This window comes from Rhipicephalus microplus, chromosome 5, assembly GCF_043290135.1.
Source record: "Rhipicephalus microplus isolate Deutch F79 chromosome 5, USDA_Rmic, whole genome shotgun sequence".
In the NCBI taxonomy this organism is placed as follows: Eukaryota; Metazoa; Arthropoda; class Arachnida; order Ixodida; family Ixodidae; genus Rhipicephalus; species Rhipicephalus microplus.
The window spans coordinates 144,344,082-144,371,279 of NC_134704.1; the positions used below are offsets into that span (position 1 = coordinate 144,344,082).

Consider the following 27,198-nt stretch of genomic DNA (forward strand, 5'->3'; position numbering starts at 1 on the left):
GACCACCGCGGCGGGGCTTAGCGTTTTACCGATCACCTGTGTTTTTAAAATACTTTGACGGTAAGAAAAACAAAACACTATTCATCCCCAAATGAATCCTCGGGTGCCACTGACTTCTCCTTAAAAGGTTGCGCAGGCGCTGGGCGAGCTCTTCCTTGCGGCCTACCGAATCAGCTCGCCGCCTGCACGTGAGCCCGTGCTCGAGTTCACGCAGTGCGTGCTTCCCGATGCCAAAAACGCCCGCCAGGACGAAAGTCAGGTGATGCAGGTGAGCGATGCAACTCGAGCTGTGCGCAAGCTTCAGCTCTCACTGGCGTGGCTATGCGGTCTTCCACCACGGCACCTGAGATATGTCTCCGGGAAAAAAGGTTAAAAAAGCTGAGTGTTGGTCGTCTCAATGACCCTCCATGTTCTTGAGACACTCGGTGGATGGCTCCGAGCTAACTTCGGCGCCTTTTTTCTACTTAGGAAGCCGTTGTTAGCGATGCAACAACACATGCACAAGACACTCTTGCTGTAACTTATGAACAATGCATATCAGAGCCATGTGTGACCCTTCATTTTTTTTGTCGTATTCTCTGGGCTGGGAAATAACGCCTTATGTTGCGATCCTAATTACTGTACCCTTACCGAAAACTAAATCATCAAGTTTTCTTGTTATCATCGCGGTAATTATTTACCGTGGCATATCCCCATGTGTACATTTCATATGAGCTCAAACACCCAAATAGTCTTAGATGAACAATTTACGATTTAGTAGTATTGCCTAAGTCAGGTATGTCATAGCATTGGTTCATTCAGCATAAATACGAAGGCCCGAGCATCAAGTTACCTCATCTACACGTGCGTCTCCCTACCTACAAACTGTCCGTATATAGACTCTTTGCTCAGCTTTGCCAATGCTTGTTTCTGTATAGAGTGTTAGTAGTCATATTTTTCTCAACATAGGGTGCCATAGAACTAAGTACGCTTTCGAATGCTCTACTTCTTCGAATGATATTCAAAGTCGTGGAGTCGTTAGAAAGCAGAGGAAAGATTTTCCCTATAATTTCTGTGCATGCCAAACAAATATATGTGTAGCTTTTTTAGGCAACGATTGAGTGCCTATATATGTGCAAATACGTGTCCTCAGTGTTTTTGACAAATAAAAAATAATAAACGTCCGGAGCTAATAGTACATGTCAAGATGTCTGCGCTCACACGTACAGTGTCCAAAACACGCCACCTACGTGACATAGAGTTCACATGTGACAACCGGCTAAATAATTCCGCGATGCATCGGCAACAATTACAAAGGGGCGCACATTAAGGGGCGGCTTGTCTTCTTTTCGCTACGCCGATCCCCTCGTGCTTGGATATGTACTTGCAATCTGAGGCGCGTTCTACACGCAAGTAACTTGACCTCAGCACGCGTCGCAGGTGCTGTCGTTCAACGTGCTCTTCGACGCGTACAGGGCGAGGGCCGAAGCCGGGGACAAGCGGCTGCCGGGTCTCGATGCGCTGACGCTCCCCCAGATGCTGTTCGTGGCCGCCTGCTACGCCGACTGTCCCGGAGGAGGCCTGCCTTCGCCGGCGACCTTCATAGCCGGAGTGCCGGATCCCTGGCCCGGGAGCGAGCCCCACTGCGACGCCATGTTGCGGCGGACGCGCCTATTCGCGCGCACTTTCGGCTGCGCCCCCGGCACGCACATGAACACCGGCGCCGACGCGTGCAGCCTGTTTTCCTGACCGCGTGCGGCGTCAGTCCGTTACCCAGTGCTGCGTTAGTCGAATGGGGCGTGATGGTCATTGGCCCTAGTTGCGCATCACGCAATTTTGTGCTGACGTTATTCTCGGGCTTGTCGCTCTTTTTTTGATGACGTAATAAGTGTTAAGATATATGTACTAATTTCATATATATGATACGTTCCATACCAGGCCCGTGCTGACATTAAGTCGGAACAAGGTTTCACGGCAAGGGCTAGATACCATGTTTGAAAGAAACTTAGAAAAACAAAGACCCGACGTGAAAACTGACATGTACTCCGGGGAACCTGCAGATGTACCGGGCTAAAACAAAATGAAGCTGAATTCGCATCATCTCCTGCCAATACTGTAAACTGGAGGATCTGCAACTTCAAGGAGTTATGTTTTTTTTTCTTGTGAGAGTTTAACAGACCTTATGTGCTTCTTATGTATTGTCATAATGTATTTTAGAAATTCACTTTAACTTGTCATTTGTGAATACAAAGATTGCACACACTTCTCACTTGCACAATGTGCACTAGTGTAACCTGTGTTAATATAAATTGCTGGTCCAGAAGGCACAAAAAGTACATGCCTTCAGGTATCTGATGTGGCAACTTGCAGCAACTTTTTTTTACTTGCGTGTTGCAATTCTGCCGCAGTATGTGCAGTTTCTGCTATTGTGCATTTGTGTTTATTTTGTAGTTATATGAGTGTCTTTTTTCTTCTGACTATTTATTAAAGTATTTCTAATTATACTCATAATACTTACACGTATATCTGATTCCCGACTGATGGCCACGGTCTACTTCTATATCAATTTAGCAGTTTATTTTAATTACTACCTTAAAACGTCAACAAAATAGCATACAGGCTTATGGCACCACCTGTCTATCTTCAGCAGTTTGAAACTTTTCACGTTTGATTTTCAAGCACTCCAACCACCCGCGACGTATACGCTCAGCGTAAGAATCTCGTGGAAGGAGCGGATTAGTTCGCAAAACTTAAGCGCGTAACTCCTCAGTGGACAGAAAACATCCGAGTACTACCCCTCGAAATGCATAATTGATGACCAGCTAATGAATCTCTGTCAATTGTTTACTAATGCCTCGAAAGCATGGCATAAGCCGATTGATAGTCAATCGTTAGATAATAAATGATCGATCATCAATACCTTTCTGGAAAAATACTCCGAGTACGCCTGAATTTCTCCCGCGAGAGAACAACGCGAAAATGTAGTCGGTGATGATGATGATGAGAATTTTAGCATGGCTCATACCCATTGAGGTGTATTGGCCAAGAATCGATTCTATGAATGCGTCCGACATTTTCAGTATTGAATATTGATAACCAAAGGACGAACGAAACATACTTATAATAGAAAGAGCGCAATAATTGCTTTTCACACGGGCCCCCGGCGCTTCGCCTTCTCAATTGCGATTGCCTTGCAATTGCAATTGCCTTGGTTCGCGGTGGATGTCTCAACCATGCCGCCATAGAACGCACGTCTGAGTTTGTAACATCGGCCGTTTCAAGCTATCTAAGAATACCTACTGCAAGTGCAACTCTACTTGCAGTAGGTATATTTAGATAGCTTGAAAGGGTTAATGTGCTGTAATGCTCAATGGCGGTATGCCGTACTGCACTACGGCATAGTTTACCGTTTTGCAAATCTACGAATTGTCCACCACGCTTCCCTAAGGCAACACGCCAATCTAGGCGGCCCCTCACTTTGTTGATGCTTTTGTTATGATGATGGTAAGTGTGTACGTGCGCTTTATAATGACTGAGCCTTTAAAACACCTACTAGCTGCGCAACCCATGTGTTTTGATGCTTGGCGCGATTCTACGCTTCTATGCCACAATATTGCACGTGCTAGGCAAACTATCATATATAGTGTTTTCTAAACATTATGTGTCAACTCAACGTTGTAAGCTCTTGCGGGCGTTTGTATGTAATATACAAGTCCAAACTTGGAAATTTTTGGACCTCCACCCTCCTTCCTAAGTCCTTACTAATGTCACTAGGTGCCCTGATCACTACAGTAGTAAGCGCTATAAAAAGTACAGCATGTCAACTGACTGATTGATGATGAGTGGGGCGAAGCGTTCGTCCATCCATTCGTGCATCCATCCGTCTATCCAGCCGTGGGTCCATCTGTTTCTTCCTGTGTCTGTCCGTCTGTATGTCTGTACGTCTGTCTGTGTGGTGAACACCACCATTTCGCATCTTTTCATTATATATTGAGTATATACAAGTACCGCCACCTAGCGTACATTCCAAGAACTAAACGAGAAGTGGCTACCTACTCATACATCGAAGATTCACCACCCACGGCTTAAGGAGCATCGACATTCAAGATCAAGAACTAAACTAGAAGTGGCGGCCTACTACATACATCGAGGACGCACGACCTATGGCTTAAGGAGCTTCGCCCTCTGGTGGTTACAAACGTGCATGTGCCACCGGTGGTTACAAACGATAACGGGACGAACGGGCGACGCCATAAAGAGCTTGGCATCTAAAATCAATGACCACGCAAAGATGGAGCTTAGACAAGCGACCATCTCTGTGTGGTGGTTGATTTTGAGCGCTTATTCTTTTAGTGATCATGGACAGTGAACTAGCCCAACAATATGTTCTACTAGGCACACAAATAGAAGATTATTGGGCTCGAGTGCGCAGAAAGAAAAAGGGTTCTGGCACACGGTGCATTTACAACACGCTCGGAACAGCTGCGGTGGTCGGGGAGTTCAGCGATAGAGTGCCCACAACCTGCAGAGCAAATACAACACTCATCACTACAAATAAATAAATAATAATAATAATAATAATAATAATATATGCTTGCTGTTACGTCTACGCGAAACTGAATCCAAAGGAAAAAGGACCTCTATAGTAGCGGACCTCGAGGTGCGCTACTCGAGCTTCACCTACGGGCCGACCTCCAGGGCGAACATAACTCTGCACACCTGCGAAAAGGGTCTACAACGGCAAAACCAATCGCGTGAGGTCTTCAAAGGGGCAATTCCATGCCACACGTATTCACGTATACTCTTTCGCTGAGGCTCATTTGTCTTACATGAGTGCTTCCATACTCTTGTTCTGGAAAACTAACACCTGCCAAACTTTTTTTCTTATTATTAACTTTATATGTTGCACCAATGTTATCTTTTCGCTCTTTAGCTGTCATATCGAACCCTTTTTTGTTTGAAATGAATGCCATTATCTATTAGCTGCAGCACATAAAGCAGCGGAGAAGGCCTCAAAGTAGATTTACTGCATCATCTTAACATGGGTGATGCAGTAATGCAATGGAATGCGCCAAGTGTTAGGAGCGACGAGGGCGCGCAACCGCGTGATGGTAAACACGCGCTGCATCGAGGAAGAAATGCAGTGCGTGAAAAACGTTGTCAGAATGCCATGTTAATATTACCAATACATCTAAATTATTATCATTCAGATATTAACCTTATCTCATTTATTCACTTAGGTATTTTAATATTACTTCAAGTAGCAGTGCAGTAAAAGGCACCAAACTTATCATAGATATTTTTACTTTCCTACAGATGACTTTTTTCGCATATCCTTCATCCCTCTTTTCTTTCTCGCCTATTTGTTTTTTTTTTATCAATTCTACTGCCGCACCATTTCGTGGCTGATCCCCCGTGGTGGGTTGTGCCCACGGTGCATGATTTAGTGGTTGTGCCATTCTTCTGGTAATCATCAACATCATAAAAATCGTCGTCGTCATCATTCCCAGGCCGTCTTCGCATTCGGCTGTGTGCCCAATTTGTGACCATGTCCTCGGACGTGGCGAGTTCAAGGTCCATGCCGCACTTTCCGATGCCCCTCCAGAGCTGCTCATGAAGGTCAGTGAAAAACTGTTGCTGTTTCCACGGCAAGTGTGCCACTGCAGAGCAAACCGACATCAATGCAAACAGCAACGTTGACGTCTCATTTTAACAATAGTACGATATTGCTGCATTCAAGATATACAGGTAGCGTAGTTGTTTACTCAGAGACAGGAAGATAACTTTACGCAACCAAAAACAGGTTGTGTCGAAAACAATATCGAAGCGGCTAGCTACTTCGGTAAACGTCAGCAATTACGTCACATTACTTCGCCACTGTGGTAAATGAGATTTAAAAAAGCACTCATTAGAACAACTGAGTTGGTCACTGTTTTGACAAGCACCAGCTAATTTGCTGCGGCTGCTGCCCCGAGGGAGCCGCCGCAACTCGTTTCCCCGTCTTTCCTGTCCCCGCACCGTCACGCTGCAGCGGCCGCAACTGACCTGAGAGACTAAGTCACAATGAATGCGATTTAGTCTCTAAAAAAATTCACCGAAGCTATACTATGATAGATCGATATTTGTATTACCCTTTGAATACTTAACAAGAAAATTTTCAGCGGCCCTCTGAGCACGGAAGGACTGCCGCTAGCTTTTCACCCGCGCCGCGTGAAGATAGCTGGGAAGCAAACACTATAAACCACAGACTTGGTGGTCCATGGTGGTATTCTGTAAGTACTTACTAAATATACTACGTTTCAGCATTCACCAATTTGATAGAGATCAAAGCCACAGTCACTACCGGTGTCTGCCAGCTCGCTCTCAAGATTTAGTCAATCAGAGCACGCGTTTCAGCATGCTCTGATTGACTGAATATTTAGTGTGGGTGGGCCGATACCATCAGTGAGTCCCGGCTTCAATTGACATGAAAAGTTCATCTAGTGTGCACTAGCACTCCGCATTCAAAGGTGTGATTTCTGAATAGGCTACCAATAACCAAGTTGAATTTTTAGAAAATAATAAATCAACTGCAGCTGCAGTATGGTTGGCGCATGTCATCATAACGAAGTGAAGGTCCGTGGAAAAGGTTTCATTGAGATCAGTAAAAATTAGGAGAAAAAGTCTTTCAGTGCTACTTCGACGTCCACCATGTCAACGGAAAACGACCTCGGATATCTTGATTCTTTAAAGTACCTCTATAGACCAACCAGAGGTTGTGGTGCTGCAATTGTGCACCATCCTACAACGAACACACAGCTTCGAGAATCTTTGAAACGATCTGGTAGTAGCGGGTTCACACGTGTTTGTTGATCCAAAAGCGACCCTGTCTCGTTTTGTTCTTCAGTACGCTACGCTCAGTTAATTGGCATTGCTTTTCCTGCGGGCTGCGCGTTGCGCGAGGCGACTTTCTGGCGGAAAACAGAGCCCCTCCTTTATTTTTAGGGGCGAAGCTCCTTATAGCGGCACCCGTTCGTCCCTCGTAGCCGTTGGAGTGTGTGACAAGTATAACAATTTGACCTCCAAGGTGGTGCCGGTGAGAGATTTATTCTGTGCGTTGTTGAACAATAAAAGATACTGCTCAATGTACATGCCAATGGCTGCTAAGGGGGAATGAGAGGAGCAGCATTCGGCTTTTAGTTAACGCGCACGCTGCCATCCCCATTAGCAGCCATTGCCATGTACATTGAGCCCTATCTGACAAGAAAGGGTTGCTACGTTATACTCGCTGGGTGTAACCTCCTTAGTTTTAGAAAGGTTTAGCGAGCATTGAGCCGCAGTGCCATGAATACAATGAACTAGTATATACCATGAACTCGAGGCGCTGGATTCCGTGCCGACCGGTTGTGTCCTCGTGATCTCCGACGTCAGCGTAGCTCTAGCCGACTGAGCGGGCCCTACGTCATCTCCTGACGCCGATCTCCGACGACAGTGTAGCTCTGACCTGCCGGAGTTGCTCTACGCCAACTCCTGACGCCGGCAAGAGCTCTCACAAGTGGTGCCCCGTCCTCGGACTCCCGGGACCATGTTTCCATCTTTCCTATCTCTTCTATCCCCTCGATATGTCCTCGCTCGCTGGCTTAGCGCATCTTTCTCTATATATATACCTTTAACTCTATTATTTTAATCCCTCCTCACCCCCATCTCTTGTGAGCTACTGTTGAGGTGTCGCTCCCTGAAGCAGACAGTTACGGAGCTCACTTTTCTCTTCCATTCTCTCTTAGACCCACTTTGTGAGGTGGTTAAAGGTGGGAAGTAGATACGAAGCGCAAGCCGTAAGAAAGTAAAAGGCGAATTATCCTGTACCTCATTTCCCATTAGCAGCCATTGGCATGTACATTGAGCACTATCTGGCAGGAAAAGGTTGCTACCTTATTCTCGCTGGGCGTAACCTCCTTTGTTCTAGAAAGGTTTAGCGAGCGTTGCGTAACAGTGCCATAAATACAGTGAACTAGTATATACCATGAACTCGAAGTAGTTAAAGGTGGGAAGTAGACCCGAAGCGCAAGCCGTAAGAATTGTGCGTGTGCCACCTCTCGTTTAGTCCTTGAAATGTCCGCTGGATGGCGGTGCTTCTATGTGAGGAATATATGATGAAAAGATGCGAGATGGTGGTACTTGGAGTGTTGAATAGATGGACGAACGGACACACATACAGATGCATGGATGAACGCATGAACGGACGCAGGGACGGACGCACGAACAGACGCACGCACGGACGGGCAGATGGCCGCATGCACGGTCACACAGACGGACGCATGAACGGACGGAATCAAGAACGAATGGACGGACGAATGCATCGCCCCACTGTCCATCATTCACTCCGTGGATATGCTGTCGTTTTTTTTTTTTCTCTTCCTACCTATTTTGACCTCACCGCTACGTTTCATACCTCACTTCCTATTCCTGCGCCGACCTATTGAAGTGCCCTCGTAAAAAGAAGCAGTTAAAGGCCGGCACTTTTCTCTTCATTTCTTCCATTGCAGTCGTTATAACTACTTATATTCGTCGGCTGGGCTCTTATACCCACCGAGTGCTCCTGCTTGCAGTGCGCTTAAAGACTCGACCTGGTAGAGCAGGGAGGAAGCGTAGAGACCATGTCTTTTCTGGGAAACACGAACGCAGAAATTTCGGTCTGCTGCCTGTCTTTTTGTCTGTCGCACGACGATTTCAGCTACCCGGCCAAACTTCTAGCCCTTGCTGAACGCTCGAGCATCTTGAAATGGTGGCTGGTTTCATGCTGTGAACACTGTCGATCAAAAAGCAAATATTACGCATACCTTAGGCACAACAACAATACGTAAGTGTTAGGCGCAGTGTTCCTTCACTAAGAAATACATAAATACGTGATTAGAATGACCCCACACCCTTACATTTTTACACCCATAAGGGTGTATTGTTTTGTGCAACACCCTTTAGGGTGTCTAGGAACACCCTAAACAATAAGGTGTTTAGAAACACCCTGAAACTATAGGGTGTAAAGAAACGTTACAACCTACTTTAATAGGTGTTTATGAACACCCCTAAACAATGAGTGTTGGATGAAGCTACACCCATGCGAGTGGGGTGTAACACTAAAAACCCCCTTGAAACGATGGCAGTTATATAAAGATAAGCATACTTGATCAAATGAAGCGCGATTAACGGGACAACAAAAGCTGACACAGGAGGTGACGCTTAGTCTTGTGTGTTGAGGAGAGCCGTTCATAGCACTTCATTCCATCAAATATACAGCACCAACTGGCCCAAGCCTCAATTGTTCTCAGGGAGAAGCATATATGAACCTTCTCTGTGGCTGACAGGAAAGAAGACCCGCAGGTCGCGGGTTCGAATCCCCGGCTGCGGCGGCTGCATTTCCGATGGAGGCGAAAATGTTGTAGGCCCGTGTGCTCAGATTTGGGTGCACGTTAAAGAACCCCAGGTGGTCAAAATTTCCGGAGCCCTCCGCTACGGCGTCTCTCATAATCATATGGTGGTTTTGGGACGTTAAAACCCACATATCAATCAAATCGACAGGGAAGAAGGAAGATACTGGTGTCACCCACTGCACTTATACCTGCATGCATGCAGCTCATAAAATAAGGTGCAATGGTCTTGAATGATTGATATGATTGATATGTGGGGTTTAAGTCCCAAAACCACCATATGATTATGAGAGACGCCGTAGTGGAGGGCTCCGGAAATTTCGACCACCTGGGGTTCTTTAACGTGCACCCAAATCTGAGTACACAGGCCTACAACATTTCCGCCTCCATCGGAAATGCAGCCGCCGCAGCCGGGATTTGAACCCACGACCTGTGGGTCAGCAGCCGAGTACCTTAGCCACTAGACCACCGCGGCGGGGCAATGGTCTTGAATGAGCTGCATGAGACCAGTGTATATATGTGTACGTAGACTGGGCCGAAAACGACAAAGTAAGACGCGGAAGGCACTTACACATACACACGCACGCACACACACACCACACCACAGTAGTGCAAGCAGTAACCTGTAGCGTAAGGTTCAACCAAACATAACACTGAAGCAAAAAACTATTAAGCCCATATGTTAACATCTGTCTTTATTATAGAAAAACTGCAAGTCTGACAAACAGAACTCTGATGGCATTCTGCAAAATTTTGAAATATCTCACGTGACCAAGTTTTTTTCTCTCTGTACTAGATATTCATTGTTTTCAATACAATAAATCTCCACAACCTTCAAAAACATTTGCGCTAGTCGGGCAAACGACTGAGAGGTGTAGCGTTGATTGACACCTATACAATAGAAAAAAAACACGTAGAAAGAGTAAGCGAGTTTCTGGAGTCACATTTACAACCAATTACATCTCGCAGTATAAGTTTCGACATTAAAAAAGAGAACATTCAACAAGGTAGTGTAATTGGGGTTGTATTAATGTAATGTCAGTGTTGGTATACTTCTAACTGCAAAACCACTCGTCACTGCTGCTTGCACAATCATCTTCAGCTGCTGAGATGACTGGTGCCTTCGAGAGAATTGGGGCGAAGCTATTCTTTCTGTACAGAAATTCAATCCCGGAAACCTAAAATAAATACACAAGGAAGAATGACCGAAATTTCACATAGAGTGCAACATACAGTGTGCACCATTTATAACTAACTGCTTTCTTATGTGTAAGTGTAAATTGAGTGCATAGCAAGCATATTGTTACCACATATGTAATTTAGGTATGTGCACCTGTGTAGCGGGAAACAGGGTGGTGGCAGAAGAGGACGTTCGGTTGGAGGCAAAAGCTCGCTGGTGCGCGCTCTCTGCTATATACCATCCAGTCGACCGTTACGTCGGCTCTGAATAAACCCCTCTCGTATACGTAACAATATTCAGTGGCATCGGGTTCCACTGCAGTGAGAAATGCTAGAAAAGGTATGCTGAGCAATAAACGCCTTAAAAAGCGCGCTGTGGCAGAATCATTATACCTTTCGTGCCGTATATGAACCTCACTTTAGCCTTTCAGCTTGCTCGCGCAGGTACATAAAAAGGTGCTGCTCCAAGTTGATAATGTTTCCATTAGCTGCCTGCATCGACCAATCTAAGTGAATGTCAAGTTCTATGCTTAAGTATGCATCAACACAGCTGCATGTGTATTTCTGCAGATTTACCATGGTAATCATTCGATTAGTTTATTAAGAGGAATACAGTGCGACGCGCAACAACATATACATATTTTATCTGTATTGCACAAAAGCACAATGCCACTGAGTATACATGACGGTATGCGCATTGAGAAGGTATTCAGTGCAGGTAACTTGTAAAATTAAAAACTGTCCAGTACGTATTAAAATGCGAATGATACTAGTGTTCTTGAACTGGCTCACATTTACACGATTATGTAATGGAAGAATTGGCTATTGGGTCATTCCAGGTCAGACGTCCCAGCCATTTTGGCTGGCGACCACCTCAAATGTATACGAAAAAACGCGCTGATTTTACTGCATTAAAAAAGATAACTGCTAGAATATTTCGCAGACAAATAATTTTTTGGTCACATGGCTGCCTCCTGAACTTCCCGGAATCTCGTCTGGATGTTTGTGAAAAAAAAATTATTTCATAAGTACCTCTTCTGCTTCCGTGCCAAATTTGGTCTACAAGTTTAGTGAAGGGCTTGCGCAAAGTGTTTGAAGCTCAGTAATATTATTACCATTTTTCGACCACATACGCCTCCAATAATTTAGCCAAAATGTGTTATATCTGCATTTTTCTATATCAATACTGCACTTTGAATGAATATCTGAGGAGTGAATACTTAGTCCACATAAGGCATATTTGGAGGAAAAAATATTTTATACCTCTCAAGCTGTCAAACTTTACGAGAAAAAAGCGCAAATTTCACAAAATAGTTGTTTTGTCTATATGAGACGCAACTTGCACCATATGGTGGTTGAATTAAAATAGATTTTATACCTGAATCGAAAGCAAATAAACAGTTCTTTTCATGTGCCAAATTTGGTCATAGCAATTTAGGTTTAGAAAAATATCACAGCATACCCACGGAGTGAATGATGATGAGTGGGGCGTAGCGTTCGTCCGTCCGGACGCACAAACGGATGGACATACAGTCTGACGCCAGTATAGACGGACACAAAGACGGGTGGACTCACGGACAGACCGACGCATGGAATCCCGGACGGATGGATGCACAGACGAATGGACGAAAGCACAAATGTACGGACGAACGATTCGCCCCACGAATCATCATTTTGTCAGTGTATATGCTGTGAAAACCACTAACGCTATCTATTGTGCAACTCATCAAGTGGCTACATAATACTAGTACGACTACAGAGGAGGGAACGACCCGCGGCCTCAAGAGCTTTGCCCCTAAATGATTTTTGAAGTGCCAAGTTCTCCATTCGCCTTTTGCTCATCTGGCAGCCGACGCCTCGAAGTTCCTTATTGCCGTTGACGGGAAAATTCAAAAAAAATATTTTATTCCTTGAAATAGAAATTGTAATGATAAACCTTGTCACATACAAAGAACTGTTTATTTGCTTTCAATTTAGGTAAAAGGTGATTTTTAATTGGACCACCACATGGTGCAAATTGCGTCTCAATACGGACAAAAATGGCAATTCTGTGAAATGAGTGATGTTTTCTCGTAGAGGTTAACAGCTTAAGATGCCTAAAAATAATTTTTCATCAAAATATCTTTTCTGTGAAGTAAGTAGTCACCGTTCAGATATTCATACAAAGTGCAGTATCGCAATGAGAAAATGCAAACATAACACACTTCGGCTAAATTCGTGCAGACGTATGTGGCCGAAAATTTGTATTAATATTGCCGAGTTTCAAACACCTTACATAAGCTCCGTTACTTAACATGTACCAAACTTGGTATAAAAAAAAAGGAGCGGTACTTGGAAAATATTTTTTTTCACAAACAACACTCAAACAACACTCTGGAAAGTTTGAAAGGCAACCACGTGACGAAAAACTTTTTTCTCCGAAATATTCAAGCAGTTCACTGCTTTCAGTGCATTAAATCAGCACATTTTTTTTTTTCCAAACACATTTGCCATAGCTGCAAAATTGGCTGGGAAATGTCGAATAAAGTGACCCTGTTACCTTCACTCAATGACAGTTACATACTGCTAAATTAGGGTCATTTGTTTCAATCATGCTGGCAGGCTGAGAAAGCATAACTCCTTCCCGATGCAGCGTAGGCTGTTCATTGGCTGTGCGTGTTGTGCTCCCAGATAAATATGCTGCCCAGTCTTACATTTTGGCTGCAACACATGCTTAGATACCATGCAGTTTTGTGCAACACAAAAACTAATAATACGCTTCACAGCGAAAATACCTTTAACATCTGAAGTACTTAGCGAGCCGACGGCAATAAAACTCTGAATAACAAGAATATTTTGAAAGTTACACATGATGGAAACAATCTGAATAAAATGTGCTCGAAAGTTAGCAATTATGTTCAAACAAGCGTTTGCGCTGTTCAAGTAGGCAATTCGACCACACACACAGACTAAAGGTCTGTTCAAACAAAAGTCCAGCTTCAGTGCTCCATCCGCTACACAGGCACGGCTGTCGGCAGTTTCACGCTACGTTGCGGGTCAACGAAAATACCGGTGAAGACGAATAACGAAATTGAATGTATTAGCAAGTAGGCAAGCTTCGCGAGGCGCACCTAACGTGAAGCAATATGCTGTGTTGTCACCCGATGCATCAACCCGAGTTATCACGGTAGTGTTACCGCACAAAACGAAAAAGAACCGAAAAGAACAACATGGACACCACGCCCTTGTTTTCCGTTTTCGGTATTTTTGTGCAATAAGAAAAAAAGTAAATGAACTGCCGACATGCCCAAGCATATGCGTCTTAGATACGGTTGATGCTTAGAGCTAACAGGCGCCGTCCCCACACATGTATTAATTAGTAAACTAAAATTGATGTGCAGCACGAGCGGACCCCGTTAAAAACGGCTGCCAACAAAGGGCACCGCAAAAATCTGTTCGATTTCTTCGCTGAACCTCAGCGGCGCACGCTCATTCTGCTTTGTACTGCAAACAATCTAAACAAACAAAAAAGCTTGCCCACATTCACACTTCGCCATCATCCCCGTGAAACAGCTCGGACAAATATTCTCGCAAACTAAACAAATGCTGATTTGTCATCAACTAGTTGAAAACAAAATTGTTCGAAGGTGTTATTCTCGTGCTCACGCAGTTAACAAAGCGCTGAACGGAACCACGTGAGAGCGGTACTCACTATTTCACTTCGAGTGCTCCACAATATGAATCCACAGGTCCAGTCTTCAGGATGGTGCACCTTCGCAATAATCAGCACTGACAGAGCACACAGGTCGAGCACAGAGCGCAGGTACATTTCAAACTAAACGCCGTATAATAAACTCTACCCATCGAGAAGCCACACGCACCACACGCACACACACGGGAGGGTTTTTCGCCAGCGCACGCAGTGACATTTAAGACGATGTCGGCCCCTTTCCCGCGCTGTGCTCCCGGCGCTCAGCAATACCGGGCAGCCAAGGTTGTCTAGGCGACGAGACTTGATGGCGCCTTGTGGCGCTCTCAGACCGGCTAGATGCGGTTTTACGCTAGCTTCGGCCCTCTGCTGACAGCGCGGGCGCTGCCTTTTTTTTTTTTTTTTCGCGGCAGTGATTTGTTGCGTTATACTCGTTCTTTAACCGTGCATCTGAATCGCAGTGAACATTGTGTCGGTGCAGTGCGGCCAGCACGAGCTACTAGTCACAACGCGCATTTGTAATATTCGGCAGCAATATTAAGTTCACCTTCACCGACCTAATGTAGTGAATCTTGGTAAAAAAGCTAAGCTGATGCTTTTTGCTTAGCTCTATGGGTGTTTAGGAACTTCCCATTCAGGGTCACGCAGGCGATATTTTATCAGCACTTTCATTTCGGTAAAGACATTGAAACATTGCATGTATCGGCCGTCACACTATTCGATGAGAACATATTGTCACGTGCGTACTGCTAGGAAGACAAAGACGACAACGCATGCGCGCATCTGCACGCTTTTCATGCAGAAAGCAATAACAAGAAAGAAGAGGCACGCTCTGGCGCGCAGTAAATAAAAAAATACTGACCTGCTGCTACTTTCTCAGCCTGTTAATTACTACTTCTGACTTCACGTTGCGGTAACACATTTGTACTTAGCTTGCAGTCCTTGGAACAAGACCACGGCTGAAAATATTTCAATGTTGTTTTCTCACTACCTACAAAGTCAAGACTTTGACCGAAGCACGTCTTCTGGGGAAGTTACATAAATTAAAAAAGGGGATCCACAAAAAAAAACGGAGAGAGAGAGAGAGAACTAGAGAATGCGTTTCGGCTCCCCTGAGGAGAGCTTTGTTCGCAATTTAGTCAACAAGGCTCCCGTCATTGTGAGCAAGGCTGCGTCCAGGTTACCAAAATGTCCTTATTCTGCATTTTTCTTTATGGTCGGTGTCCTCTAGCTAATTTCCATGACGCACTTTTAATGACACATGAAGAGGAACATTCGCTGCAGTAATTAAATAAAACGTGCCTGCTAAAAATACATGATGTCAATGTTCGTTTTTAAGGGACCTGATGGCTTGCTGACGTGGTGCTTATGGCTAAACAACTGTGCTGTTGTTTGTTTTTGTTTTTTGCAGGTGGCGGACGTTTTATCTCCAGCTTTAAAAGCTTCGATCTTATGGGGGACGGGGGCAGGGGGGGGGGGGAGTGTTCTATGCATGGCTACACCAATGTGCGCAACAGTACCTTGTTCAGGCAAATCAGTGCGCTTTGTGACTGTTGAATTATCACGCAAATTACACAGATGAAAGAAACAAGTACAGGAGAATCGGCCCTTGCTCTATTGATTAAGTGGCACTCCTATTATATCTTCTATCTTATAGTAGTTTGCGTGCTTTATCGATAAAAACTACGTTTCGGTCACATTACTTCCTGCTTCGAATCATTACTAGACTCGCAAGCAGCTAGTAGTAGGAGCCTTGCTGGTATCAAGATGGTTAATGTATACTAACAGTATAAGCAAAACGGCCTGAAAATGTCGTGCATTTGTAGCCTTGTATAGGCACGTGTCCTCAAATTTGTGTGCACGTTAAAGAACCCCAGGTGGTTGAAATTTCCGGCGCCCTCAACTACAGCGTCTCTCATAATCGTATGGTGGTTTTGGGACGTTAAACCCCACATATCAATCAATCATTTGTAGCTTTGTTCATTGCACCCCAAATATAAGGGTGTAAATGGGGTGTTTTGAGGGTGTTTTATTCGCGAACACCTCACATTTTCAATATTGGGTGTAAAAGGGTGTTCATATGGGTCTTTTAATGGTTACACCCGTTTTACACCTTTTAGAGTGTAATTTTAGAGTGTAAATTTCATTCCTTACTACCTTTTCCTGCGCCGACCTAATGAGGTTTCCTCGTAAAAATAAACAGTTAAAGCCCAGCACTTTTCTCGTAACTTTTAAATGCAACGCATTTCTTAGCGAACTACTTCGGCGACTTTGAGCGTATCTATCTATCCATCCATCTATCTATCTATTCATCTATCTATCTATCCATCCATCTATCTATCCATCTATCTATCTATCTAGCCGCCTACGACTTTTAGCTCTCCTGGCGGTTTCGATAATGGTATCAATACCAAACTTGGTATGGCCCCCGCCACGGTGGTCTAGTGGCTAAGGTACCCGGCTGCTGACCCGCAGGTCGCGGGTTCGAATTCCGGCTGTGGCGGCTGCATTTCCGATGGAGGCGGAAATGTCGTAGGCCCGTGTGCTCAGATTTGGGTGCATGTTAAAGAACCCCAGGTGGTCGAAATTTCCGGAGCCTTCCACTACGGCGTCTCTCATAATCATATGGTGGTTTTCGGACGTTAAACCCCACATATCAATCAATCATCAATCAATCTTGTTATGGCATAACATGACAGTATGAAGAACATACTTGACTTATCATAACATGAAAATCATGACATGTATGTCATGATTTACATTTCGTGGTTCTGCAGCTCTTGCGGTGGTTTCGTTCACATGGCATGTTGCAAAACTGGTATGGTATTACATGATTCAATGGCGAACGCAAGCGACAGACCCTAAACATGCTTGTCATGTAACACGACTACGTTTCACGCTAATGATGCGCTCACGTCACATATACTAAATGTGGTATTACGGTACATAAATGGATGACGAAAGTATGTGACTCGTCAAACATGATAATCATGAGATTCGTGTCATGTAATAGCATGACTACATGCCACGCTCATGATGCGCTGGCGGTAGTTTCGGTAGATTCACCTATGCCAAATTTGGTATTACGGGACGTGAATGGATGACGAAGGTAATATACTGGTGGAAACATAATAAACAAAACATGCGTGTCATGAAACAACGTGACTACATGCTACGCTCATGACTACATGCTACGCTGACGCTCACGGCCGTTTTGATAGCTTCACATGTACCAAACTCGGTATTACGGACCGCCAATGGATGACGAAAGTACGTGACTGGTGCAAATATGATAATCATGAGATGCGTGCCATGTGAGAACATGACTACATACCACAGTCCAAACGCTAATACATTTCTACGTGACGCGTTGCGCGTGCTCGCCGGCGTTAATTCCGTCGCGTCACGCCGGCGTTGCCACGCCAGGCACTGGTCCTGCCATATACTCGCAGGCGCGCTACGCTGATTTGACGCATGCGCATTTCAGCACGTCCGGCATCCCTCCGTCACGAAAAGAGGGAGACGCAGTGTTGTCTGGGGAACGCATCGGCGCGAAATGCAGCATGTCGCATTTCGCGCCGGTTGCCGTCAGGCCGCGCCGACGAACGCTGTTCGCGCCTGGCGTCAGACTAAGTTCTCGCGTTTTGCTAACGTAACGTCTCTGTGCCAAGCTTGCGCGTGTGTCAACGCTACATTAGAGTAAAACGGGCCCTTCATGATGCGCTCGTGGCCGTTTTGCTAGCTCCACATATACCACAATTGGTGTTACGTGCCGTCAATGGATGACGAAATATATGGCTGGGGCAAATATGATAATCCCGACACGCGTTTCATGTGTAGGAACATGACAACATACCACGCTCATAGCGTGCTCGTGACCGTTTCGCTAGCTCCACATATACTAAATCTGGTATCACGTGACATGAATGGATGACGAGAGTAAACGACACATCCTAACATGATAATCATGACACGGAAGTCATATATACGGCATCTCTTACCTCCACCTCGTACCATTGTGCTAATTTTAAAGCGGCGTATCAACATTTCTCATTCCTGCTTCTCATATCATCGATTCCCACTCTACGTGAGATCTGCCCATTTTTTTCTGTTGCAACCACTTAGATTCGTCGGCTGGTCTCTTATACCCACCGAGTGCTCCTGCTTGCAGTGCGCTGAAAGACTCGACCTGTTAGAGAAGGGAGGACGCGTACCTGCTAGCACGCAGAAAGGTTCTTGTTCTGCACCCGGTGACGTCACCAGCCACCAGGAGACGTTACGAAAAGCGCTGGGGATACTGAAGAGGCGTATCCCCAGCGCTTTTCGGCAGCGCGGTAGCCTCGGAAACGCGTGAAGGAGCATGGGATTGATCATTTTATTTTGTGCACAGTTGCGGTGCGTAACGCTGTCACATTGGGCATTGTCGATCAGGACGGCATTCTGAAAGTGCAACACGTGTTTACTTAAATGGTGAAAAAAAAAGTTATAGCAGCTTCACAAAAGTGTGGCCGAGCCTGACAGAACAGCGCAGCTAGATGGCGTTCCTTGTTTCTCTTTATTTTTTCAAGGGTTGTATCGGTTCCCAATTTTCTTCTCGCTTATTCTATATTTATTTTTCTCTCTTTTCTTGTTCTTTCTCATTCCACTTCTTTCTCTTTATTTATTTTCTGCTTCTCTCTTGCTGTATTGCTTTCTTACTCTCTCTCTCTCTTAATATATAATTTTTCGGTCTCTATTTCATGTCTTTCTTTTCATCAGCCGAAAGATCTTCGTCACTGGCTAATCGCTATGTATAGCTTCGGGGGCAGCACTGGCAGAAAACGCAATCAAAGTGCACGACAAAAAAAAAGAAGCTAAATGGCACTTTTACGCGTGCCGACCACAGTTGACTCCGAACATATGCCATACTGTTCTTTTTTTATCGTTCAAATAACCCAACAATATAGTTGAAGCAATGTTTCTTTGTTCCCGGCTTTGTCACGGCGGCCTCGTTGCGTGCACAATGGCACGCAGCAGTGATCAGGCATCGCAGGACGACGGCAAAGATGCAACGCCCAGCTACCGCTACGCTGAGATGCGACTGGTTTTGTTTTCACGAAACCCAGAGTAAATGGCAGACCAAGTTTGCGCGTTATTTGACAGATGGCGCTGTGCATTTTAAATATCTGACGTTTGGCAATGCGATCTTGTGCATGATATCAGAGGTTTAAGCAAAATTAGAAATTAAGCAACGCGCAACAGGTAGGCTGGCTTCGGGAGCTCACGAGAATACACCAAATCAGGGAGTACAAGGTGATAAGGGATGGAAATCATTCGAGGGCAGGGAAGCTAGCAGCCAGATAAAATAGGTGACCAGTAAGAGAGCGAGAGATTGCCAGATAGATAGATAGATAGATAGATAAATAGATAGATAGATAGATAGATAGATAGATAGATAGATAGATAGATAGATAGATAGATAGATAGATAGATAGATAGATAGATAGATAGATAGATAGATAGATAGATAGATAGATAGATAGATAGATAGATAGATAGATAGATAGATAGATAGATAGATAGATAGATAGATAGATAGATAGATAGATAGATAGATAGATAGATAGATAGATAGATAGATAGATAGATAGATAGATAGATAGATAGATAGATAGATAGATAGATAGATAGATAGATAGATAGATAGATAGATAGATAGATAGATAGATAGATAGATAGATAGATAGATGCTCAAAGTGGTTGCAGTACGCAAAGAAATTTATTTTAAAACCCATTGACAGTATAACCACCAGAGTTATTTTTTAAAATGTGCTTTGTTCTTGAGAGCAAGAATTATCACAGAAGACCCTAAAACCTTCACCTCTTAGCCTGCATGCCATTAGGATTCGAGTGAAAACAAAGAATGATAACATGCAAATGAATAGTCTGACACTCACCGCATATGATACTCAAAACGTTGTTGGAAAGGGAGTCCGACGTTGACATGGGAGAAAAACTGTGTGAATGAAATTCGAAAGGGTATTTTCAATTTTTTAGATAAATAATATTGGAAATTTTGCCTAAACGGCGATTTCATTCCCGACACCGTTCACCCTAATCCGAAAAGTATTTCGATGGAGTCACTCTCAGAATGCTTTTCTCACACGACAGCCTTCGGATTCAGCCTTTTGTCTGCCCAGGAACTTCCAGGAACTTTTTATCTGGATTACCAGGCTTCAAAGCATTTTTTTTTCGTGCTGCTCCTCAGGTGAATAGCAGAACCTATAAAAACATATTTTGTGCATTAGTCAAGTATGAAATGATGCGAGAACAAGACTTTTGAAAGCCAGCGTGAGAAAGACACAATGTAGGCTTCACTTACAGAATTTTAGTTGAGTTTAATAGAGCAGCACATTTTAGAAATCTTAATCACGGTAGCAGGAGTGCAGGACCTCTAACTTTAAGCTTTTGAATATATTGGCAAGAAATCTGAATATACGCAATTCTCTGTTATGAATTTGTTTCCACCTATAATTTATACACATTTTGAGAGCTTCTAATTACACAATAGATGAAGAGAGCTTCTTAGATGACTACATGAAAATTTCAAGTAGCTAAAACATTGCTTTCCAGATGCCCATTATGCCTACACACAGGCCGACAATGCTAAGTGAGTGAAATTAATAATTTGCTCACCATGTATGCCAAAGATCCGCCACATGCTGCGATTCCAGCTGGCCCCGTCACAGGTCACGGAGTCAACATACAAGCCCGCTCGTTCAGCCAGGACGGTGCACTCTACTATGATTTTTGCAAGCGTAGCTGCTTGAACATAGCAAATTTAAATCGAACAGAACCAAATTTAAATCGATGCACAGAAGCCATCAAAGAGAGGGTAAGAGGTGACAATAGGGTTGCAGTAGGGGCGTTCCCAGGACGCAAGCTGGAAGCAGTCATGAGGCAAGCGAGCGCAAAACTCAAAACTACAGCTGATAGACAAAAGCTCGTGATAATTTCAGCCGCTTTAAACGATGTCCTAAATGAAGATACAGCAGGACTAGCAACTACACTGGCGAAAGGCGTCGATGACATGCGCGCCACTTCTCCTGAGGTACAGGCCTAGGTAGTGATGTGCACGATACCGGAATTTCCGGTGCATGATAGCAACCTGCAAAGAGCGGTTGTCAACGCAAACCAAGAGATATCGCGGATGAGTCGAGAGAAAAGCTTTGAGGTGGTGGTAATAAACAGAGAGGTGCATAGGTGGGGTGGTTTTCAACAAGACAGAGTTCACTTCGATGGGCGGCTAGGTCATGAGGTGTGTTGACGACTTGCAGGACGCGCAGTAGCTTTTTTGGGGGGCAAGCGGACCCTTCGGGGTGCAGAATAGCTAGTAACAAGGAAAACAACCAGGGAGACTCTTTGACAGGTGGTATGGACAGATACGATTCCAAAATTGGCGCCAGTATCTAAGAGTCCGGGGCACAAATAGACGTAGCCACAAGCGCTGAGCCAATTCAGACATAGGGTATATTAACATGCAGGGTGGTAGGAATAGGCTGAAGTGGGAAGAGATAGAAGAACAGCTAAGGGAAGAGAGGCCGATGGTATACGGTTTTGTAGAAACACATCTCAGGGACATGGAACAACCTTCTAACAATGCGGACTACGCGTGGGAATATTGTAATGGAACAGAAGGCAGCGAAAAGAGGGGTGGTATTGGGGCATTCATTCATAAAAGTACAGACTGGCAAAGGGTCAAGCAGCAGTGCAAGGAACATTTATGGCTAAAAGGGAAAGTGGCAGGGCAAATGACACTCCTTGGTTTCATGTACTTGTGGACGGGAGCAGAGGCCAGAGTGGAAAACCAGGCAATGGTAGAGTGTATATCAAATGACATTCAGGAGTTAGGAGGAGAGTGCGAGATAATTATACTAGGAGATATGAATGCGCACATAGAAGATATAGATGGGTATACCGACCCGACCGGCAAAATAATCATGCATATGTGTGAAAGGCTGGATTTGATCATTTGCAACAGTACCGAGAAGTGTGAAGGGCAAATAACATGGGAGGTGGGAAGGCTGCAGTCGACGATAGATTACGCACTGATGTCACATAGGATGTATGATAAGCTCAGGGGAATGCACACAGATGAAAGTGGCTCCAGAAGTCTAGGTAGTGATCACAAACGTATCAAGCTAAGTTTCGGAAGAGCAGTGAAAGTAGGAAGGAGACAAGATGAGAAACTACAGGGACATTTTTATTCAGAAAGGCAAATTGAAATAGCCACTAAACAAATTGAGAAAGTAATCACTGAGGATAATAAAACAGTGTGGACATACACAAATCTAATTAGACTGTTTGAGCTAGAGCTTGCTAAGGCACGTGACGAGTCACCCCGGGAAAGAAGACACAAACCCGAAAATTGGTGGGATGAGGAAGTTAAGAGAGCCATAGCAAAACGTCAGGAAGCCTCTAGGGAACACAGACATGCTAAGCAGCGGGGTGAACCGACATATGATGTAGAAAGAAAATGGGAAATCTTTCTAAGCTGTATAAGGGATGCATCCCTTCTGACCAATGAAAAGATTGGAATAAAGGGAGCCCAGTGGCTGGCAGAAGTACATAAAAAAGATAGAAAGGCAGCTGCGAAATTTTGGAACCATCTAAACTCCCTAAGAAATGAGACGAGCCTAGAGCAAAGGTTCATAACTACAGTTCAAGGTGCTAGGCTAGAAGGGGACGAAGCTATTGAATATATAAGAACAAGGGTGACAGAAAAATGTCAACACAAAAGTGCTTTATGCACTACAACAGACAAGGATGAATCAAGTGGCACAATGGCTCCATTTTCACAACCAGAGAGAAAGGGCTGAGAAATGGGTTCCTAGTAGTACATCAACAGGTCCAGATGGCATTCCAATTATGCTGATAAAGACATTAGGTCCAAAGTCTAAGCAGGCTTTCAGAGAGGCAGTGAGCAAAATAATGATCAATGCAGAAGTTCCCTATGAATGGAAACTTAGCAGGATGAGCATGATATATAAAGGAAAGGGGGACAAAGCTGACATAAACAACTACCGTCCTATAACAGTGACATCAGTGGTCTACGAGCTGGCAAAGCAGATTATAAAGGAAAGACTGCAGACATGGATAGAGGATGAGGGGGTGCTGGGGGAACTGCAGAATGGGTTTCGGAAACACAGGAGGTTGGAAGACAATCTGTTCTCACTGACGCAGTGCATCGAAATAGCAGAAAAGGAACATAGGCCCCTGTGGCTAGCATTTTTAGATATCAAGGGAGCGTACGATAAGCGTGGTTCAAGAGGAATTGTGGGGAATACTGGTCACATTAGGCGTGGAAGATGTAGTCACTAATTTTTAAAGGAGATCTATAAAAGTAACATGGAAGTTATAAAGTGGGAAAAACAGGTATCGAAGCCCACAGAGGTAAAACGGGGGCTTAGGCAGGGGTGTCCTCTGTCACCCTTGATGTTCATGATGTACCTACAAGGATTAGAGGCCAAACTAGAGGGAAGTGGACTGGGCTTCAATCTCTCTTTCGTGGAACAAGGAAAACTCATTGAACAGGCACTACCAGCATTGATGTACACAGATGATATAGTGCTAATGGCCGACAACAAGGAAGATTTGCAGAGATTAGTGGACATCTGCGGTAATGAGGGAGATATTTTAGATTTCAGATTCAGTAAGGAAAAATCAGCAGTCATGATATTTAATGACAATGAAGGTAATGAGCTTAGAATACAGGAGGTCACGCTAGAGATAACAGATAAACACAAATATCTGGGCGTATGGATAAGCAATGGGGCCGAGTACCTACGGGAACAGGAAACATACGTGACGACTAAAGGTAACAGGAATGCAGCGGTAATGAAAAACAGGGCACTGTGGAATTACAATAGGTATGATGTTGTGAGAGGAATATGGAAAGGGGTCATGGTTCCTGGACTGACGTTCGGCAATGCGGTCTTGTGCATGAGATCAGAAGTTCAAGCAAGATTAGAAATTAAGCAATGTGGAATAGGTAAACTTGCCTTAGGAGCTCATGAGTATACACCAAATCTGGGAGTACAAGGTGATATGGGATGGACATCATTTGAGGGCAGGGAAGCTAGCAGCAAAATAAAATTTGAGAAGCGATTGAGAGAAATGGGGGAGGAGCGTTCGGCTAGGAAGGTATTCAGCTACTTGTACATGAAGAATGTCGATACAAAATGGCGGAAGCTAACCAGAAAATTTACTGGTAAATACTTGGAAGACAGCAGGGGGCCAAACCAAAAAGCACTATCGGTTAAGAAGAAGGTGAAGGAACCTGAGACCAATATGTGGATAATTGTCATGATTAAGACGTCCGCACTAGAGATCCATCGAACTTTTAAGCAGGAAATAGCCAAGGAAAGGATCTATGATAATACTCGGGGTAGTTCTCTACTGTTTGAGGCCAGGACGGGAGTATTGCGAACAAAGACATATCGGGCCAAATACGAAGGGGGTAGACACGGTATGCAGTGCGTGTGGAGAGGAAGAAGAGACTGTCGAACACTTGATAATGTTCTGTAAAGGGCTTCACCCTGTAGTTCAGGTTGATGGCGCAGAGTTTTTCAAAGCACTGGGGTTTAGGGACAGTGAGGGCAAAATAGACTTTAAGCGGGTAGAATTAACTAGAAGGAGGTTATCTGATTGGTGGCTAAAGTCAAGGCACGAGTGAAAATTGAACCCATCGCTGCAAAGTACGAATCCTCAACCTCACTATTTAAGGAGAAAAAAATATATATCTAGTTTTTGGTTCATTAAGTATTACGGTTTGGTGGCGCTAGCCACCGCCCAATCTAAAGGATATGCCATATCCATTCATCCATCCAACGTCACCCAAAGCGGCGCTGCGCTGCGCAGAGACGGCATCAACCACGCGCGCGGGCAATGTGAAACATTTAAAATATATTTTTTCGCTCGTGCAGGGCCTCAAATGGCGACCAAGAAAGTATGCTAATTAGCTTCTGGAAAACAGGATGCCTACCCGGTTGGGCGACTGAACTGAAATACTGTCAAGTCGACAGGATGCTGAAAGTGAGCGCGTGACGGCACAAACATTTTATCGATGTGAAGTGGTAGAAGAGTGGAACGATGAACTTAGTTGTGAGCCATTGCTTGCAACACTTTCCATGGCGAACCATCATTTCCTAAAGCACTATTCTGTAAATAAAGCCGCATCATTCAAAACGTCATATTCAGAGACGAGAATCACGAGCAGTATCTGGATGAAAACCTTTTATTTTCTGCACACAAGTCATACAACGCATTTCCGAGTAGTGACTCACTATCTGTTCACAACAATCCAGTCTTTAAAATTTGTCACACATCCTTTTTTATCCCCAAGAAAAAAGTTTTATAGTTCACAAGCGCCCCACAGAACATTGAGGTACAAGCCAGGTGATACGCCTGAGCTTCAGGTGCTTCCTCTTTTCACGGGAAGTTGCTCGCTCCTTGTGGAGTACCTTTGTGTAAAAATGCAAATGGGTGAGCAGAAAAAACTTGTTTACTTAATTGATGAGGCTCGGCCCATGACGTGCGCAGCCCAGTGTAACATTTTTTTTTTCAAGCAGGAAACAAGTTCTTACAAGTAACTATGAAGCTCGTTGTAGCTAAACCACTTTGAAAAAGTGATTTCAAAGAAAAAGTGATTTCAAAGAAAAAGTGATTTCAAAGTGATACAAATGCGAAGAGCTTCTCCGAGAGGCGTGCCCATAGGCGTCCACGCGAAAGGGGGGAGGCAAAGGGGGCTGGCCACCAGGGAGGGGGGCGTTAAATCTGTTCTATACATTGACAAGGCAGCGGCGCACTCTTTTAGTCATCTAAAAGGTGGGCGTAAAATCTGCCTCATTCGCTGATTTAATAGGGAGCAGGCGCCATGCAATGAACTTTCGCCCCCCCCCCCCCCCTGAACGGCAAGCCCGCCCATAGGCCTACCCCTTTCAATGCGGACAATCACAGTGTGCCCGAAATGCCAGGAGATGTACCTCTCGCCGAAGTATACCTCACACAAAGCCGATGTGTGTGTATGTGTTTTTTTTTGTTTTTTGTTTTTTTTTTTTCGAAGCAGCACGTCAGCGCGCAGGATCGCTCTCCGCCATTGCGCTGACAGCGCTTCGTCCTTTGGAACGCCGAACATTGCATGCTTCTTTTTAGCTATCTTGTAGCCTGTAGTGAACCCCGGGACGAAGCAATGACTTTGTTTTCGCGCCATGAGAGTGCATACAGACGCATTGGTGTCAGAGTGCCACCGCGATAAAAAAAAAAGGGCAGCATATCCACGGAGTGAATGATGAAGAGTGGGGCGAAGCATCCGTCCCTTTATTCGTTCTTGCTTCCGTCTATCCACGCGTCCGTCTGTGTCACCGTCCGTGCGTCCATTCACCCGTCCGTGCATCCGCACGTACATCTGTGCGTCCGTCCCTGTGTTCGTCCATGCCCGCAGGGGCGCCTGCGCAAGTAGGCGTTTGGTGTGTAGCGACACCACGGACCCGAGCTAACGGGGGAGTTTCGGCTCCCTCCCACGCCTAGCCGTGCGTGGCTTTGCCGTGTCCGGGGAAAAGGGGATCCTGGGGGTTGAGCTGACGCTGGGTGATTGGACCTTTAAGGCCCCCCGGCAGAGGCAACACACCCCTTTGGCCCCGGCTTCACGTAGACGGCACCCCTGGGCTGACCCACCCAGGGGAAATCGGCGGTCGCCTTTTCCTATCTCTCACTTCCTACATCTTCGTCTTTATCTCTCACTTTTTATCTGTCCTGTCATCTTCTCTTTTCCGTTTACTTCCGAATTTCCTGGCGGCGAGGGTTAACCCTGTGTAGTTAACCAACCTTGGGTAGTTATATTCGGTTATAGCGGCGATGCATGGCTGGCGTCTCCAAGTGTTCACTAGTCAACCTTGTAGCGTCCCCTTG

General features: G+C 44.8%; 2 protein-coding genes across 2 annotated transcripts in view; both read left to right on the top strand.

The window, feature by feature from the left end:
* Positions 1 to 2,463, top strand: part of LOC142817584 (endothelin-converting enzyme 1-like) — a 37,437-nt gene extending 34,974 nt beyond the window's left edge. Inside the window, exons 10-11 of the mRNA XM_075894634.1 lie at positions 128 to 268; positions 1,420 to 2,463. Of these exons, the coding sequence (XP_075750749.1) occupies positions 128 to 268; positions 1,420 to 1,728 (450 nt within the window). The 3' untranslated portion in view covers positions 1,729 to 2,463. The remainder of the gene's footprint in view (positions 1 to 127; positions 269 to 1,419) is intronic.
* Positions 2,464 to 5,495: 3,032 nt separating this feature from the next.
* The window catches only part of LOC119174202 (S1 RNA-binding domain-containing protein 1), a 174,308-nt gene continuing 152,605 nt past the window's right edge, over positions 5,496 to 27,198 (top strand). The window contains exon 1 of the mRNA XM_075896012.1: positions 5,496 to 5,598. The gene's annotated coding sequence lies outside the window, so the exon portion shown is untranslated. The remainder of the gene's footprint in view (positions 5,599 to 27,198) is intronic.